Raw genomic sequence first — 16,646 nt, 5'->3', positions numbered from 1 at the left:
CTGGGGCTGTGATTGTTGCAGAGATGGCCAGCATGCTCACACGCTTCCATGTGGACTGTTGACAAGGAGTTTGGCTTTGTAGCGTCAGGTCAGCTGGAGCCTTCCAGATAGGTAAACAAGAGGGAAGTAATTGCAAAGTAAGCATCTTAGGACCCTTTTTTGTGATACATGGCATCACTCAGGATTTCACAGTTTGAATACTGGGGACCCATGAATGCATCCAGGCATGCAGTGGCCTGAGAGAATGAAATTTAAGCAGAAATGAAAGCAGATAAACTGCAGCCACAGATTTACATTGCCCTCTGAGGGTAATGAACACTAATGAAATCCTCCCACCTAGAACTCTCAAGCATTCCTTTCTGCAGTGTCTGAGAAGTTGACATGAGCTCCACAAACCAACAAGAACATAACTGTGGGCTGGGCGGGACAACAGGTCCCACAAATAGTTGTGCCCTATTTGGGATACCTGACCCAGGAAATTACACATCCTGGTCCAAAAGCTGCAACTCTGCCTAACTCTTACACTTGTGCTGAGGCTAGACAAGTGAGTAGTCCCACTGGAAACTACAGCCCAAGTGTGTAAATACACAGGTGTGAATAGCTGTGTCATTTGCCTGCTGGAGACAAAGTTTTAGCAAAACACAGCTTTGAAGTGACAAAGATACATGCAGTCCACCCTGTGAGCACTACATCCACACACCTGAAACTGCGGCCTCTACCATGGGATGTACAATGGCTTCTTTGCTGCTGGGTCCGTGCTTTAAATTTACTGAGGTTATAGATTATTATATTTATAATGTTATTCTTTGGAATAAGCCTTTCATAGCTGATGGTAGCAATGCTAGCACAATTTCTTTAGCCTGTTGCAGCCATTTGCTGTGTTGCAAACTAAGTCAGACAGGAAAAATGAAAAGAGATACTGCACTCGTAAAACGAACTCTCCCCAGAACCAGCAGTGAAATGCAGAAAATAACGTCCTTAAAACAGGGTTCCATGGGCAGCAGTGTCTTGCATTTGCTTCCTGTTATTCACTACTGTGTAATGTGTGTGCATGTATGTATGTCTCTCTTCTGCGTCCACAACTAATTTCTTCTCTGGCAATAAAAGCCCACTCTGCTGCACTAGCAACTGGGGAGGTAGGGGGGGGTCGTTATGGATGTCGGTGGTTTTCTGTTGCCATTACTACATATGATAAGTGAAAAGCTAAAGATAGGGGCCTGCTACCTGGCAGAGGAGCACCCTGAGCAGAAGAAGGGCAAACACAGGTCAGGTCAGGTCCAGCGCTCTCAGAGAAACAACCAAAGAATCCCTGCAACTCTCAGGTGCTCGATCCTGGTGACTGCCATTTGGGACTTACTGCTCCGGAGTCTGCAAAGCAGATTGTACCTAACTAAGGTCTGTCAACATTCACCGCCGAGGAGTGAGAAAACATCTTAAACCCAGCTGTGGTGACGTGTTTGAGCAAGCTGGACTGCTTGGGCCTGGCTGCCAAATTCTTCTCATGCGGTTACGCTGCAGTCACGCCAGGCAGGACAAACAGTGCTTGATGTCAGCAGAGGGGCAGGCGCAGTCGTGAGCTGGCAAGCCGTGGATGTGCAGGGTGTGAATTTCCACAGACACACACTCACCCAGCTTACGTAGCCATCGGCCCGTGATGACACGTCCACGTGCCTTTTTGCTCCTTAATGCGAATGGAATTGCTGCTATTGATTAATCAGAGCCTCGAGTGCCCCTGCACTGTGATACCTTTTGTTGCTCAGAGTGTGTTTAAGACATGGTAAGGCATGAGGTGTTTCACTGGGATGCGACATGCCCCTGTATTTCACAGAATGACGAGAGTATCCTGAGCTGTAAGTGACCCACAACACCCAACTCCTGGCTGCACACAGGAGCACCCAAAGATCAGACCAGGTGTCTGAGAGCATTGTCCAAATGCTTCCCAAGCTCTGGCAGGTTTGGTGCTGGGATCACTGCCCTGGGGAGCCTGTCCCAGCGCCCGAGCACCCTCTAGGCAAAGCACCTTCCCCTAACACCCATCCTGACCCTCCCCTATCGCAAACTTCACCACCTTTGGTGGCCTACTACGCAATTAGATCCTAAAACACAAGCCTGAGGGGCACTTCTGGCGTTACAAAGAAGCAGATTTCAGGCCACGCCGTGTGCCCGACACCTCCGTCCCCATCCACCCCACAACAGAGCCGACCTCCCCGCTCCGGCCCCTCAAATGGCGGCGCAGCCCGAGGCCGCCCCGGCCGGCCGGGGGCAGCCCCTTCCGCCGGCCGCCGCTCCTCCCCCGGGCGGCGGGGAGAGAGGCGGCGCCTCGGCTCCTGCTCTCTGCCTCCTCCGTGCCTCCTCCGGGCCGACACAGCCACCGCCACCGCCCGGGCCGCTTCCCGGGGCCGCCCTAAGCCCGGGGCAGCGACGTGTCGCCGCTCTAGGCCGCGCCGCCCGGCCCGGCGCCGCAGGTAGGCAGCGGGGAGCCGCCCCCGGCCGCCCGCCCGCCGCTAGGCCGCCCGCACAGGTGCCGCCCCAGGCCGGGGGCTCAGCCCCGGGCCCCCCCTCGGGAGAGGCCGGGAAAGTTGAATAATTTTCCTCGGGGCCCTTTGTCCGGGCCGCCCCCGGCCCCTGTGCGCTGCGAGCCGTGCGGCCGGGGCGCTGAGGGAAGGGGCGCCAAGTCGGGGAGCGTGCAGCGTTTCTCTCTAAATATATATTTCGGATTTCCATGGCAACCCCGGGCAGTTCTGAAAGTGGTGCCTGGTGGTTTTGTGTTGTCCCCCCCACCCCCCGCGGGAAGGCGTTGAGTGTGGAAATGTCAGCGTTGTGTCAGCCTTCCCCAGCCGGGCTCTAACTGGGCTCTTCCACGCAGGTCCTCGGCGCGCTGCTGCCCGGCTACAACATCAGGCGGTTTTCTGTATGATGCAACTGGAAGAGATATGACGACGGCCTTCTTCAGATGCTCTTGGAGTATTTTCACTAAGGTACGGCGTGGTGGTACCGTGCTCGTCACGTTTGGCTTTTATACTGACCAGCGTTAACGCTTGGAGCAAGTATTTTGGGTTTTCACAGTAATGCTTGCGCTTGCTTCCATGCCCAACTGGGATGGGGAGCACAAAAGGATTTGTTTGTTTACAAATACCATTCAGAAGTGTGACGGTTCCTGAGTTTATAGACAAACATAATCACAGCCACTTCCTTCATGGTTGTGGCACTGAGGGACATGGTTGTGGCACTGAGGGACGTGGTTTAGTGATGGGACTCAGTAGGTCAGGTTGATGGTTAGCATTACGATTTTTTAAGGCCTTTTCCAACCTAGATGATTCTGTGATTCTATGACAAAATTGTAGAGAAACATTGTTTCTTACCTTTCTTTACTGTAATTTTCCAAATGCAGTATGCCCTGTTGAGAGGGGACGTAGCTACGTGTGTTTGTCAAATGCTGACCACCTGTATCACCAAAACATGAACTTCCTCTCTCTTTGACTGTCCAGTTTTGGCCTTACCATTTTATTGATTCCCTTTTCCTTATCCATTGTTCTTATATTCTATAAATACTTCGGATTTCTGTTAGAGAACATCGAGTGATCTCAAACTTGCAAAGTACCAGTTCTAAAGTACATCAAAATATTTATTTGATGAAAGACTTGGATATGTACTTCTGAGACTTTTCAAGTAGAAGCAGTGTATTGACTTTACTGTCTTACTTGCATCCTGTCTGATGGAGTCCTTAACAAGAAGAAGGCATACGGAACAAAGATCCCCAAGTGTAACCACAGTTGCCCTGTACAGCTACAGCAGCTTTGTGTCCCCGTGAAAAAGTCTTCTTACTGAAAACCCTAACTGCAGTACGTTAATTGTTGTAGTGGCTGCAATAATTGCTGCTTTAGTGTGAGAGCCAGTGTTGACTCTTTCCCAAATCGTAGTATATGCAAAAGGTGTAGTTCCCTTGAAATCTTCTGGAAGTCAGACAGTACTTCCATTGGGTAGGAAAACAAGCCTAAAATCAACTAATTGATGGATCTACAGCTCTCTAAGCAAAAGCCACGGTATCATGCTGGCAGCCTCATCAATGAGGTCTGAAGGCGGTGTGCTGAGAAACAGCTCAACCTCTCTCATCCCGTTTGCCAGTAACATCTGGGGACTTCCCCCCTGGGTGTCCCTGTGTCTTCATCACTGTCTTTCTGTTGTAGGAGTCTGGTGCACATACAGTGGAATTTTGCTTTTCTGTTGCCAGCATGAACTTCACAGGAGAAAAGGGACATATATTTCCAAGGCTGAACAGAAACGTTTCCCTGAGAAGTGTCAGGAGCCACTAGAGAGGGCAGAGAAAGCAGTCTGCAGACTTGTTCTTTGTTGGTTTGAGTGAGAAGAAGTTGGGAAGTGGAATCATATAGGTATCATTTCTCCTTTTGGGGCTCCAACTTGGTGTAAAAGCCACTTCTGCTTTCCCTCTTCAGACTTTTGGGGAAATGAGGAACCGTATGTTTCTTGAGCATAAGAGTCAAGGGCCACAGACATCTTAAAATCCAGGATTTAAAATGCTCCAAGTTGTCAGGCTCAGCCAACCTTTTTTTTTTTTAACCTTTATTTTGTTGATTCTTGCTGTTTTATGGATAAGGCATAAAGAGAGAAAGGGTGAGAACGAATGGATGTTCTATGTATATATTTCTGGGGCTTCATATGGTTAATTCCAAAGAAATATTCTCCAACACATATAAGGTTCTCTGTATCTAACTTTTTGCACCTACCTCACCTAGGTATTAGGCTTTAAAAAAATCTATGTATTCTTTTCAGAAGAATGTATTAAGTTATTTTCTTCCTACTTAAAAATAGTGGATATGTTTTCTGACCAGATGTTCCAAAATACTCATTTTTGGGTAGAGAAAATGCTAGGATATTTCTACTATGAATCTGGTCTTAAAACATAAAAAGAAACACGCACGCACCCCACCTAAGGTGGCATGCAGTAGGTTATTATAGTTGGGGTAGCATATCTGGTGCTTTGCAATATGGTAGAGTGTGTCCATTGGTATTATACAGTTACTGTAAGCAACAATGTAAGACCTTGCTTTTATTTTTTGATATTCTAAATGTAGCATAACCATGCTCTTTTTTATGTTTATAGAAATATTTTTCACTCTTGTAAGTGGAAGCTCTTTGAGGGATGAAAAGGCAGTGATGAGGTGATCCCTTTCAATTGATGATCTGTTGGGATGGTATTAAGATCACAAGAACTTCTAACAAGCACGGGTGGCACTTGCTGATGCACCCCAAGGTAAAGTTTTGGTGGTCTTGCTTGCTGAATACTTGCCCTACAGAGAGGCTTCCTGCCTCTCGCTCGTGGACTGGGGTTGCTCAATAAGACTTTCTACAAAGTATGATGTGCCGGCTTTTGGATAACCCCTGATCTCAGCTTTTTGCATAATGTCAAAACTGTTAAATATCTTTATTTGGCTATTTCATAGCTGCTTGCAGTTTTTCAGAGCTGTGGTATGGCTTTGGAAAGGCATGGTTCTCATGAAAATCACATTTTTAGAAAATTAGTTTCAGATTAATGAATTGGGCCTAACCCTGACAAAGACAGCAAGTGGAAAGCCTGCGCAGGGAAACCTGCTGTTGACGCAAGGCCCCGTGAGTTTCTGTCAGACTCCTTTCAAGAAGTCAGAACCTTACTGTTACAGTTTTTGCTGTGGCTGATGTAGTTCTGCCTTTCCTCAAAATGCCACTACTCCACAGGCTCTGCCTTTGACAGACTTCTAGCTGGAGTGTCTGCCGGGGCTCCTTGATCTTTGTTCAGCTGCACGTACCTTTGTGGAGGTATATGAGATGCTCGTATTTCACCATTTTCCAAGGAGATGATGTGCACTGTAATGCCGATGCCTGACAAGAGTACAAAGATTTCACTCCTTTATTGTGTGATAGTGTGGGCAAATAACCACAACACCTTTTTTTTTTCTGATATAGGTTTTTACTCCTTTGTTAATTGTTTCTGAATGATTCTACCACTCCTGGCGTTGAAGAACTCGATGCATAATGACCTAAATAGCTGTAGAAAAGACTGTTCCAGCACAGAAGCTGCCTTCTGACTTCAGCTTAGTGTTCATCATTGGGAAGTTAGGTTTCCAGATGAGAAGAAATGCATTTGGTACATTGGGTATATCACAGATGTTCCGTTTAATTTGTTTCATTTAATACCTGGAGAACTGTGAAATAGTACTTCTGACATAGCTTGTCTGTAGGGAGATAGATCTCTCTCAAATATTTAACAAAATGTTTACACTTCTTTATTATTCTGAATAATTTGGGGTATGCTCACTCAAACAACCATAGACTATTCAGCACTGGGGGCTTTACAGGGCAACTTTTTTCAGAGGATCTTATTTTTATGTTTAAAGAAGTGATGCTCAGCTAAAGCTCACGTTGCTCTTTTTTATTTTTATTTTCATTTTCAATCTACTGTCAAGGTGACTTCAGCTAGGGAAGGCAAAAGAAACTGGTACAGACTCTCATGGTATGAAAATCTGGTGCTGTTTTGCCCTGGCCTTGTAGTCTGCACACAGTGCAGCGGGGATGTAGCTGTCTTGTCCTTCGTAGTCAGATCACTTTTTTTTCTTGCCAGTTTCCTCATTTGAGGAAGGCTCTGCGAGGTGGCGTTATGAAGGAGATGATACAAGACAGGATGGTGGCGTTGCTCATTAAGCTTTTCAAATGCTCTTACTTTTACGTGGTCCCTGGAAGTGGGTTGCTGAGCAAGTAGCACGGTCTGTCTCGGCTCAGCACGGCCCAACTGGTTACGGAATATGCTGGCTTGTGACAGCACGCGTGGCGGAGAGCAGGGCCGATGAGAGATGTGGATAACTGATAAACGGCTTCCTTGTCGGGTTGCTTTCCTTCCAGCAAAGCTCATCTGGGCGGTCATCACTCCTGCTAACTTTGTGGACAAGGTGGGAGTATGAGATTGGAGATGCTATTAAAAGGTGTGCGGGAACGCACTGAAATACTTGTGCGTGTGTGAACAGAAATACACGTGTAATTATTCAGTTTTCAGAAGGCTGGGCTGACACAGGCTCCTCTCCAAGCTGTGTAAGGAAGCGTGCTGCTGGGATGCACACCAAGCGTGGATGGCTTCTCCTGGGGACAAGTCACAGCTCTCCTCCGACTCTAGCCTTGCCTTCCCCCGGCAATCTGCTTCTTGCTCTGGAGCCTCAGGATGTAAATAGGTATTCAGAAAAAGCTTGAGTTCGCAGAACAGCTTCCGCAGCCTTAACCTCATTCTCTGAAACCGCTTAAATCTTTTTTCTAAAAGCTAACCCTCTTGGCTCCCCTCCTGAAAGAGAGATGTCTGTCTTGAGGTGCTGGAGCAAGCGAGGAAACTTCAGCCCGAGGAATTGGCGGGTTGAAGGAAACTGAAAGCTTGCATTAGCCCAGGCTGTTCCATATTGTCTTACAAAGGTGGTGTGTACTTTGCTCGTGCCACGGTTTCCTTGTTACAAGGTTAAATCCTGCTGATTCAACAAAGAGCTGTAAAATAGCAGTGGGAAACCTAGACTTTTGAGGACCGGGTAAATACACCGGACCAATAACAGGCACATCATTGCCTGCTGAGGTCCTGGAATCAATCCCTGGTGCATTTTTCTCTCCCAGTAACGTTTTAGGTTTTCCTTTCCTGATAAGTATCTCCAGTACTTATCACTTCTCTGGAAATAGTAAAATGTTTTGCTTTAATGTGAGTTGTGGGTGGCTTCTGATGGTTTTCTGTTCCAAAAGGGCCTCTTCTCAGGTGTTGTGCTTGAAGCCAAAACTGCGTTTGGAGAGGAGCTTCTATGAATAACATGGAGGTTTGGAGTTAATAAGCTCCGTGTTCCTGGGTGTCTATTGTAGTACCAGCTAACTAATCAAAACTACCAATTTAAGTTGGAGGTATTGCTAGTAGGTTAGATTTATTTTCATTTGAGAGGTAGAGTGCAGATAAAGGAGAAATTACTACTTACTTCTGCACCTTGCAGGGACTGTGCTGGCTTCATAAATTCTAATTTGTATTGTTAGTACAAAATTACAGCTTTACAAACCAGAGCATGCACACATGAAAATTCCCAGTAAAAAAATAAGATTAACTCACTTGAAGTTGCTACCTCAAGTAGCAAACAGAAAAGTGCTCGATAGTGCTAACAGCAAACTGCCAGAAAATGAGGAAATATGAGAATGAAGCTAACCACAAATAGGTGAGGTTTAGTTTGTGCCTTGTATGATATAGTGTGTTTATGGAGCTGCATACTGCTGTTTCAGTAGCAAAGGCTTCACCATCTAAAAAACAGAGGGTGAGTAACAGAATATGGAAAGGCAGTTTCCGAGGAACTTCACCCAATTGTTAAGAGTTTAAAAAAACCAACACGTGCACAGGAGTTACAACCATCCCGTGCAATCACTTCTGAGTAATGCTCAGAAGTTTAATCGTTTGTTGTGCTCTTCTTTTAACTGCTGAAAGCTTGCTTGTGTAACTTCAGTCATAGGGCAGTCATTGCAGAACTTGTTAAAATTGATGTGATTAAGATATTACTAACTGTGCAGATCTCATACGGTGCTGAGTGTACAGTATCCAAGCATGTGGTTATTGCATTTATCATTACAGGCATTTTGTTCAATGCTGTTTGTTGTACGACTGTGTCATATCATAGTTGCCAAGCCTGTTATTGAATGAGAATGTTTTCTAGAGGAAGCTGTGTAATGGTTAAATACGAAATACTAATCTTCATGTGTTCAGTCCGTAAGAGTGCTGTAAATTTGTATCATCAAAGCTGTTTTCTTTGTGGTGGTTGAATTTGAAGGGGAAAAAAAGTTTAACTTCAGTGACAGTAAGTCATTACAACAGCAGTGTAATTTAACGTCGTTCTTTAACTAAGGAAATTAATAGTGTATACAGGATAGGTTTAAAATGTTGAAGGCATGTTGCAAATACAGCCATAATCCTCTATTTCCATTATTTCTCTAGCATCTAATCCCTTTAAATTTTTTACTATGTTAGTTTAGTATGCATTGCTAGACAAGATGTGAGTAAATTACAGTGATTACTGGAGAGAACAGAGTTAATCTAACCCGGTTTTAATTGGATGTCATTTAAATATTGATGTCATGAAGTTACCCAGATGCGTATTCTTCTTGCTGCACATATGCTCTCCTAAGCAGGAGGCTCAGGGGATGCACCATCTCCTAACTCATCCCGCACAGCTTATGCAGTTCACTCCATTTACCTGCGTTTCACTTGTATAAGTTGAAAGAGTTAAAATATCCTGCAGCAGTTTTGTTCTGCGTTAACGTTGAAAGTCATTGTTTTTAGGGTGTTTAAATCAGCAACTTTATGTATCGCCGCATATTTTAAAACGCTGATTCAGAAGGCTGGTTATAAATCCATTTATCTTGGAAGTGGTTAGCAGTGTAGCACGAGGAAAGGCTGTTCTGCTGGTGGGCAAGTGAAACAACATTTTTGGGTTGTCTGCAAGCTTAACATACACAGAAGGGCTCAGGTGTAGGCCAGCATTTTTGTCTTAATATAGGCTTCTCACATTTTCCTTGGTAATTTGGATTTAATTCTGGTAATTCTGTCCAGTTGTCTTTTTCTTTTTTCTTCCTCTATGTGAAGCAATACTTCCTAATTTAAGGACTGCAGTTTGGGGAATGCCCATTTTTGGCAGCATAGATAAGAATATTCCTCTGCAAATGTTCGCAGAGGTTAATTATCCATAAGGCCCTGACTTATGAGTCTACTAGAATAGCTGTTAACTATGAATAATTTAGTGCAGCATCGTATTGCATGCCACTTAAGAAGGCCTCTGTCTGTGAATCTTTATATCTTGTTGAAATCCACTTCACTCATTGAAATTCTGTTGTGCTCTTCTCGTTCAGTTTTAAGGTTTTGTCGGCGTCCGAAGGCAATGTGAATTTTTATTACTTTTTTACCCTAAAACGTACCTGTGAAAGAGGAGGTATTGTTCCTTTTTGAAAATTTGAGGTATTAAACTTGTCCTCATTGTTAAATTGGCCTTTAAATGTATTTTGAATCTTGCTCTCGCACAGTGCAGTTAGCATTTTCTCCGCTGAGATTTATGTACTTCAGACAATTTGCATCTTAGAAACTACTTTGAAGCAATACTTCATTATAGGGGAAGGAGAGAGGTTTAATGAAAGACTCGCTAACAAGAGTACAAGATTTCGGTGCTTCCTACAAATTGCTTTAGTTGCTCACACATCTGGCTAGAGCAGACTGTCTCTCATTACAGAGGCTTTTTCGGAGGAAAAACTGCAAATACACAACTTTGAAGCAGTTCCAAGTGCAGATAAATTTACTGTATGCCTTTAGGAGACTTGATTATTACATCTTAGCACCAGATGTGTTTTTCAAGAATGCTGAAGTGATTTTGTTCTGTCGTTATCACAAGCGAGATTTTTCACAAAACACCCCAAAACGTTAGGGAAGAGTTTCATAAAGAAAGAATATGCTTTGGAAATGCTGAGACACAAAAATGTGAAGGCGTAACAAAAGTAGTACTGAAAAAAGTTTTCTTTGGAACATTTTAGGGAGAGAGACTGATGCTTAATGATGTCTAAGGAAGGCCTGTCAGACACTTCAGATGTTTTGCTCTGTTTTTTCCCTGTACTGCTGCATCCAGGCTTCCCTTAGTGCTCCTATTGTTTCTCTTGAGAGATAACTTCAGTATTGACTGAATTGGAAACCTGGGATACTCCTTCCCCCCAAAAAGGGGAGACAGATTTTCAGCTCTTCTGCATGTTTGTGGGTCCTGCTGGTCTATTTTCACCCCCTTTAAAAATCTCTTTTAAAGCATGTGGAAGCACGTCACCCTCATTGTCGTACAGCATGGTTAGGAGGGGGAAGAGGCAAGTGTGCCTCAGCACTGTGTTCAGCGTTTGCTTGTTTTTATGCCCCTGCTCATTGGGATGCTGTCTTATAGCTGTGCATATCTTAGCTTGTCTTCAGAACTGTTTTGTAGGGCACTTCCAACCCCGGTTAGAAAGCAGAACTTTTTTTCCAGATGAGATTGGCTGCAACGTATGTGCTGCTGTTAGAAGCTGACACGGTGACGTGCAGTCATCCCTCGGTGCCTACTCGAGTGATTGAAGATGAAATAGGCCTTTTATCTTCCTGTGCTCCCTCGCAGGGTAGTAAGTAATTTAGGTGTCCCTTAGGGGTTGGCAGTTAAGCGTTCAGATTTTGCTGGATGTGTTTATTTCTCTTTAGAGGCAAGGATTCAGATCAGTCCCTTTGAACAGGCACTCTTTGAGCCGGGCATTATAGGGAAGTTTTAATAAACTCTCCAACCTGTAATAGTTCTGCCGTTTATGAATGAGCTGGCCAACACTTTGATAGAAATGCAGCTTTGTTTGCAGACGGAGGAAACTCGTGTTGGTGTTCAGTCCTGGTGTAAAATTTCTAAGGGTGTTTGTTTTCAAATGAAGTCTTTAAAATTCAACTGAAGATTAGTGGGACTTTCCCTCCTCCAGGGCTTTTTGATCTGTGTTATGATTGTCTTCTCTGTGCGAGTGCTTTTTGTACGGAAATAAACTCTACTGTGCTGTGCTAGACAGCCACGAGAAGTGGAATTGCCATTTTTCCTGGATGGAGTTACAGAAGATGTTTGTGCTTTCTGAGTCGTACGTGCTCGTGTTTTTCTGATGCACGTGGCGTGCTCTTCAGATCCTGATTTGTCTGAAACTCGAGGATGCCCTCCGACATCGGATTTCAGCTGCTGTAAATGATTAACGCTGTATCATTCGCGTGGGTCGTCGCCGCTGGGCTCTCCCCAAACAGCAGGCGTAGGTTTTAGAGCTCCTTTGGAAAAACCAGCGCGTGCGAGGCGGCGGAGCAAGGGCACCTGCTGCGACACGCCGCGGTTCAGCCTCGCTGAGCACAGCTGCCTACCTGTGCAGACGTCTGGCACGCTGCCTCTGCCTCCACCAGAGCGAGGCCAGGAAGCTCCAGCAGCTTCCGTGAGCCCCCCAGCAGCGGTTTTACACCCAGCTTCAGGCTTGGAGTGCTGAGCCAAGCCCGTCACGAAGGCAGGTTTTGCAGAGCGTTGGTCCTGCAGGTCTGTGAAGCGCTGCTTCGGGTGCTGGGATCCTTTGTGTCTTCCCTTGCCCTGCTGTACGTGTGCAGGGCAGCTCCAGGACGGTATGAAGCACACACAGAAAATGGCTGTGGGGATCAGATGCTGAAGGTGACCTCCTCCCTCTATATACATTCCTTTACCCGCGCTTTTTGATACCTCGGAGGGAGTTTTACTGCCAACGTGTGCGCTGTGACTGCAGTGCTTCTGGCAGCAGAAAGGCAGAAGTGCCTGAAAGATTTCCGTTGCTGTTAACGTAAGAATTTATTGGTGCTGTGCACAAGAACAAGCCAACCTTCATACCTGAAGGTGTGGGAGGAAACGGATGGTGAAGTTACATTCTGCCTTTTATTTTCGTCTTTAAAGTATTTTTCATGTTCCTGTTGAAATGTGTCAGTTAAATTGTTGCAGTGTGAAAAAAACCACGATACCTATGTAGCTGACAGAGTGTCTTTTTTTTGTTAGTCTGCAACCAGAACTTCATTAAAGCCTTGATATTTGTTGTTTCTCCTTCAGCTTTTATCAAGTGGTGATTTTATGCAATGGCATCGAGCCACAGTTCTTCACCAGTGCCTCAGTCAAACAGCAGCGATGCTTTCTTTAAAAAGGAAATGGATGTTGCAAAGCGCTTTCGACCTGTGCAGTCACTGCCTGATGTCTGTCCCAAGGAGCCCACAGGTAACGTTGCTGTGCAAGGAGAGTGAAAATGCAGTTACATTTGCTAGTATGAAAATCCATTTTCAATTGTTCAGTCAAATTTCCAAATTTTCTTGTACACTAAACACAGAATACTAAGCCATGGCCTTATTTCAAAGTATGCTGTAGTTCTGCTTCCTACCATCCAGTTTTCCTTTGGAGCAATAGGAGACCCCATTTGCAGCTTCTTTTTAGATCTCCACATTATAGGTAGGGTCTTGTCTGTGTGATTCTACACTGTAGCTATCTATGATTCTTACCACATACAAGAAAAAAGGTGTATGTGGAACACATCTATCCAGCATGCTTGGAGTCTTGGTGCTTTACTTAGGTGTAACATCCCAGCCCTTTTGTAGTGGGAAGCAAAAGACCAAGGTCTGTACCACTGTCATAAGTCTCTGGTGTTATCATAAGACCAGGTTTTGGTCAAAGTCATAGCTGTTGCAGTATGCCAAAGCTTAGTTGATAAAGAGGGGTGGTGGGAGAGGATCTTAGGAATTAAGGAATATGATTCTAATGAATTTCAACTGTATTTCTGATCAAGTAGTCCAGACTATTAAAAATGTGTTCAAGTGGTTGGATTTTTTTCCTCTTCTGTGGAAGTTAATGGTGTTGAGCTAAAGATACTTAGTGAGCGTGGATACGCGTTTGTGTTCAAAACTTGTGTTTGTTAATGTGATAGAAGAAATGCAAGGTGACGTTGAAGACACAAAAACACAACTTCCAGTTTCTCACCTTAAAAAAACTGTCTTGTCTTTTGTGCCACAGGCGATCCCAGTAATTTATGTGACAGCCCATCTCTAGTTGCGGATCAGCACAGATGGACTATTTATCATTCCAAAGTCAATCTCCCAGCAGCGCTAAATGATCCTAGGTTAGCAAAAAGGGAATCTGATTTCTTTACAAAAACATGGGGAGTGGACTTTGTGGACACTGAAGTCACGCCTTCATTCTACCTCCCACAGATCACCAAGGAACATTTTGCATTATACCAACAGGAAATCACTCCGGTAAGGATGCAAAATTCGATGCACGTGGTACTAGGGGCCAGAAAGAGATATGAGAACCCGCATCTAATTAGTGATTGTCCCTGTTAGTAGTCCATCATACAGTTAGCTAATAATTAAGCTGTTCTCCGGTGCTTGTTGACTTTCCATTAGGCATTTCTTGTTTTATAATCTCAATATTATTAGCGTGAAAAATGTCTAAATTCAGTCTAGAGAGTTTCATGTTTTTTCACTTGTATTTCTGAATACCGCAGTCTGCACCAGGGCTTGCATTTCATATTCGTTCTTTCTGATTATCAATCCTTTTTCTGTAAGGATTGTTTAATGATTGAGCTCTACAGTGCAATGTAACATTTTAAGACCTTTGGATCAAATATAAAACATGACTAGGTGCTGCAAGGAGTAGAGATATTTCTAAAGAATCTCCAATTTAAACATTTATACGTGAAGTTCTAAAACTATAAATAGATCTATTATTTCAATGATTTCTTTTGTAACAGGAAATTTTAAGCTACATCTAAGGACACCAGGACCAGTAGGAGACTTCTAAAAACTCTTAAAATACAGGTGTCAGTAAGTATGTAGTAACATTCTTTTTTTTTTTTTTCTTTTGAACTGAAAGAACATACAGAAGTCTCCCACTGTTTTCTGCTTCCTTGGTTTGTAACTTTCTTACCTTTCTGCTGTTACAGAATTGGCTGCAGGAAGTGTTGCTTGTGTAAATCACAGTTAAAGTATGTCAAAGGGAATTGTCTGTAATGCCATTCGTTCACACGCTCGACATTTAAAGCATTTAAGAGCTCTTAAAATTAATGTGTAATGCAGTGACTGCAAAATGAAAGAAGGTTTTGGAAAGAGGAACTGGCCCATGATGTAGCTTCTAGCAGAGATCTAGCTATCGGTGGTCTTTAGAAGCATGATTTCTAATCACTATGGTCTCTAGTGCTGACTGCACCTGTAGGTAAAACTTGAAGCTCAGAATGACAAAACAAGATCCGTGATTTCAGCTAGGTGTTCATTAGTAAGGCGTAGAAACAATATCTACTTTGATTCAATTAATTTAGCAATGAAGAAGCATTTATTTTGAGTCGGTGTGATTTCTGGGTTAGAGAGTAAATAAGCATTTGGATATGTAATTACAACCAATCTGTGGTTATCTCCTATTATATAGAGAGGTTATTCTGGCTTTTCAATAACTGAAAAAACAATACAGCGACCAAAATTTTTAACCTGTGGTACCTTTCACCTGGACAAACATCATCTGAGCTTTTAAGAGGAAAAAATATTACTGTGAAGCTGTCAGAATTATTTGGCATGATGCAGTATGTTTCCGTGAAAATATTCTGTTCCAAAGAAAAAGAATCTTTTTTTTTTTTTTAAGTCTCAGTGTAATTCTTTAATATATTTACTGTTTTACAGAGAGAGAAGGTTCATGAAAGATGCAAGAATATTTGTCCACCTAAAGATACCTTCGACAGGACTCTGTTACACACCCATGGTATAGTCAAACCCCTCCTTTAGTCATTAAAAAGTCATTCCTTTAATGAATACTATAACATACTGATCATCTCTTTTACTTGCTCATAGGCTTCATGTGCAAAAATAGCCGCTGGTGATTTCTTTGTAACAATAATTGAAAACCCAGGCATGATTGACTAGACGTATTTGTGACCACTGCTCATACCTGATAGGCCAAAATACTTGAGACCTGCTCGTAATTTTTTTCTTGGCATGTTTACATTCATGGTAGGTCACTAAGTCCCTGGCGGTGTTTTCTTTAACTTTCTTTTGTTTAAGATAAGCTGAAACTATTACAGCTACCTTCTAGCAGCTCTTGACTTTGCAACAAAAAGCAGCAGCAGTGGACCACTACTGACTCTGCCATGAGGATCAAAGAATGGCTGAAGTGGCAGGTGACCTCTCAAGATGGCCTAGTCCAAAACCCCTTGCTGAAACAGGGCCCAGGACCCCGTTCAGTCTGGTTTTGAGTATTTCTACAGATAGAGACTACACAACCTCTCTGGGCAGCCTGTTTCAGTGTTGGCCACCTGCACAATAGAAGATGGAATTTTTCATGTTTCATTTTGTACTTGTCGCCTCTTGTTATGTCACTGGCCACCACTGAGAAGAGTTTGGTTCCCTCTTCTCTACACTTTCTCGTTGGATATTTATAAACACTGATAAGATTCCCCCCGAGCTTTTCCATGCTAAACAGTCTGAGCTCTCTCAGTCTCTCCTTGTATGAAAGATACCCCAGTCCCTCATTCATGTTTGTGGCCCTTCACTGGACTCGCTGCAGTATGTCCGTTCCTTTCTTCTACTGGGCAGCCCAGAACTGGATACGGTACTCCAGATGCGGTCTCATCAGTTCTGTGTAGAGAGAGAGGATCAGCTTCCCATGACCTGCTGCCAGTGTTTTTCCTAGTACAGTCCAGGATACTTTGCCACAAGGGTGCAGTGCTGGCTCACGGTTGGTTTGTTGTCCAGTAGGACTCCCCCCCGGATCCCTCTCTGCACAGATGCAGTACAGCTGCTCAACCCTCAGTGTGTAGTGTGCCTGGGGTTATTCCTCCCGCAAGTGCAGGGCTTTACATTTCCTATTGTTGAACTTCATGAAATTCCACTCTGGCCAATTCTGTTTAGTGTTTCTATCATTACTGTTAACAAGGACTACCTGGAGCACTTTTTTTTTTTTTTGGTGTCTGCAGGCTTAGCAAGGCTGAATTTCAAGATTTTATGGAAGTAGTTCAGCTAATATGAAACTGGACAAAGGAAGGGGAGAGGCAAAATGAAAAACAAAAGACAAACAAAAGGAAAATAAACCCTTATA

The 16,646-nt window shown here is 43.9% G+C and overlaps 1 protein-coding gene across 4 annotated transcripts in view; it reads left to right on the top strand.

Moving 5' to 3' along the window:
- The first annotated feature begins 2,311 nt into the window (after nt 1-2,311).
- VPS54 (VPS54 subunit of GARP complex) overlaps nt 2,312-16,646 on the top strand; it is a 48,887-nt gene continuing 34,552 nt past the window's right edge. Inside the window, exons 1-5 of one of the 4 annotated variants that reach the window (XM_083832232.1) lie at nt 2,312-2,465; nt 2,867-2,978; nt 12,630-12,791; nt 13,578-13,819; nt 15,236-15,314. In XM_083832232.1, coding sequence (XP_083688358.1) covers nt 12,656-12,791; nt 13,578-13,819; nt 15,236-15,314 — 457 coding nt within the window. In that variant the 5' untranslated portion in view covers nt 2,312-2,465; nt 2,867-2,978; nt 12,630-12,655. Of the gene's footprint in view, nt 2,466-2,866; nt 2,979-5,134; nt 5,273-12,629; nt 12,792-13,577; nt 13,820-14,316; nt 14,390-15,235; nt 15,315-15,460; nt 15,563-16,646 lie in introns of those variants that run through there. The other 3 variants (XM_083832233.1, XM_083832234.1, XM_083832235.1) reach the window with 3 other exon arrangements.

Source organism: Anser anser, assembly GCF_964211835.1.
Source record: "Anser anser genome assembly, chromosome: 3".
NCBI lineage: Eukaryota > Metazoa > Chordata > Aves > Anseriformes > Anatidae > Anser > Anser anser.
The sequence above is the reverse complement of the archived record's forward strand: the minus strand, read 5'-3'. Positions and strand labels throughout refer to the sequence as shown.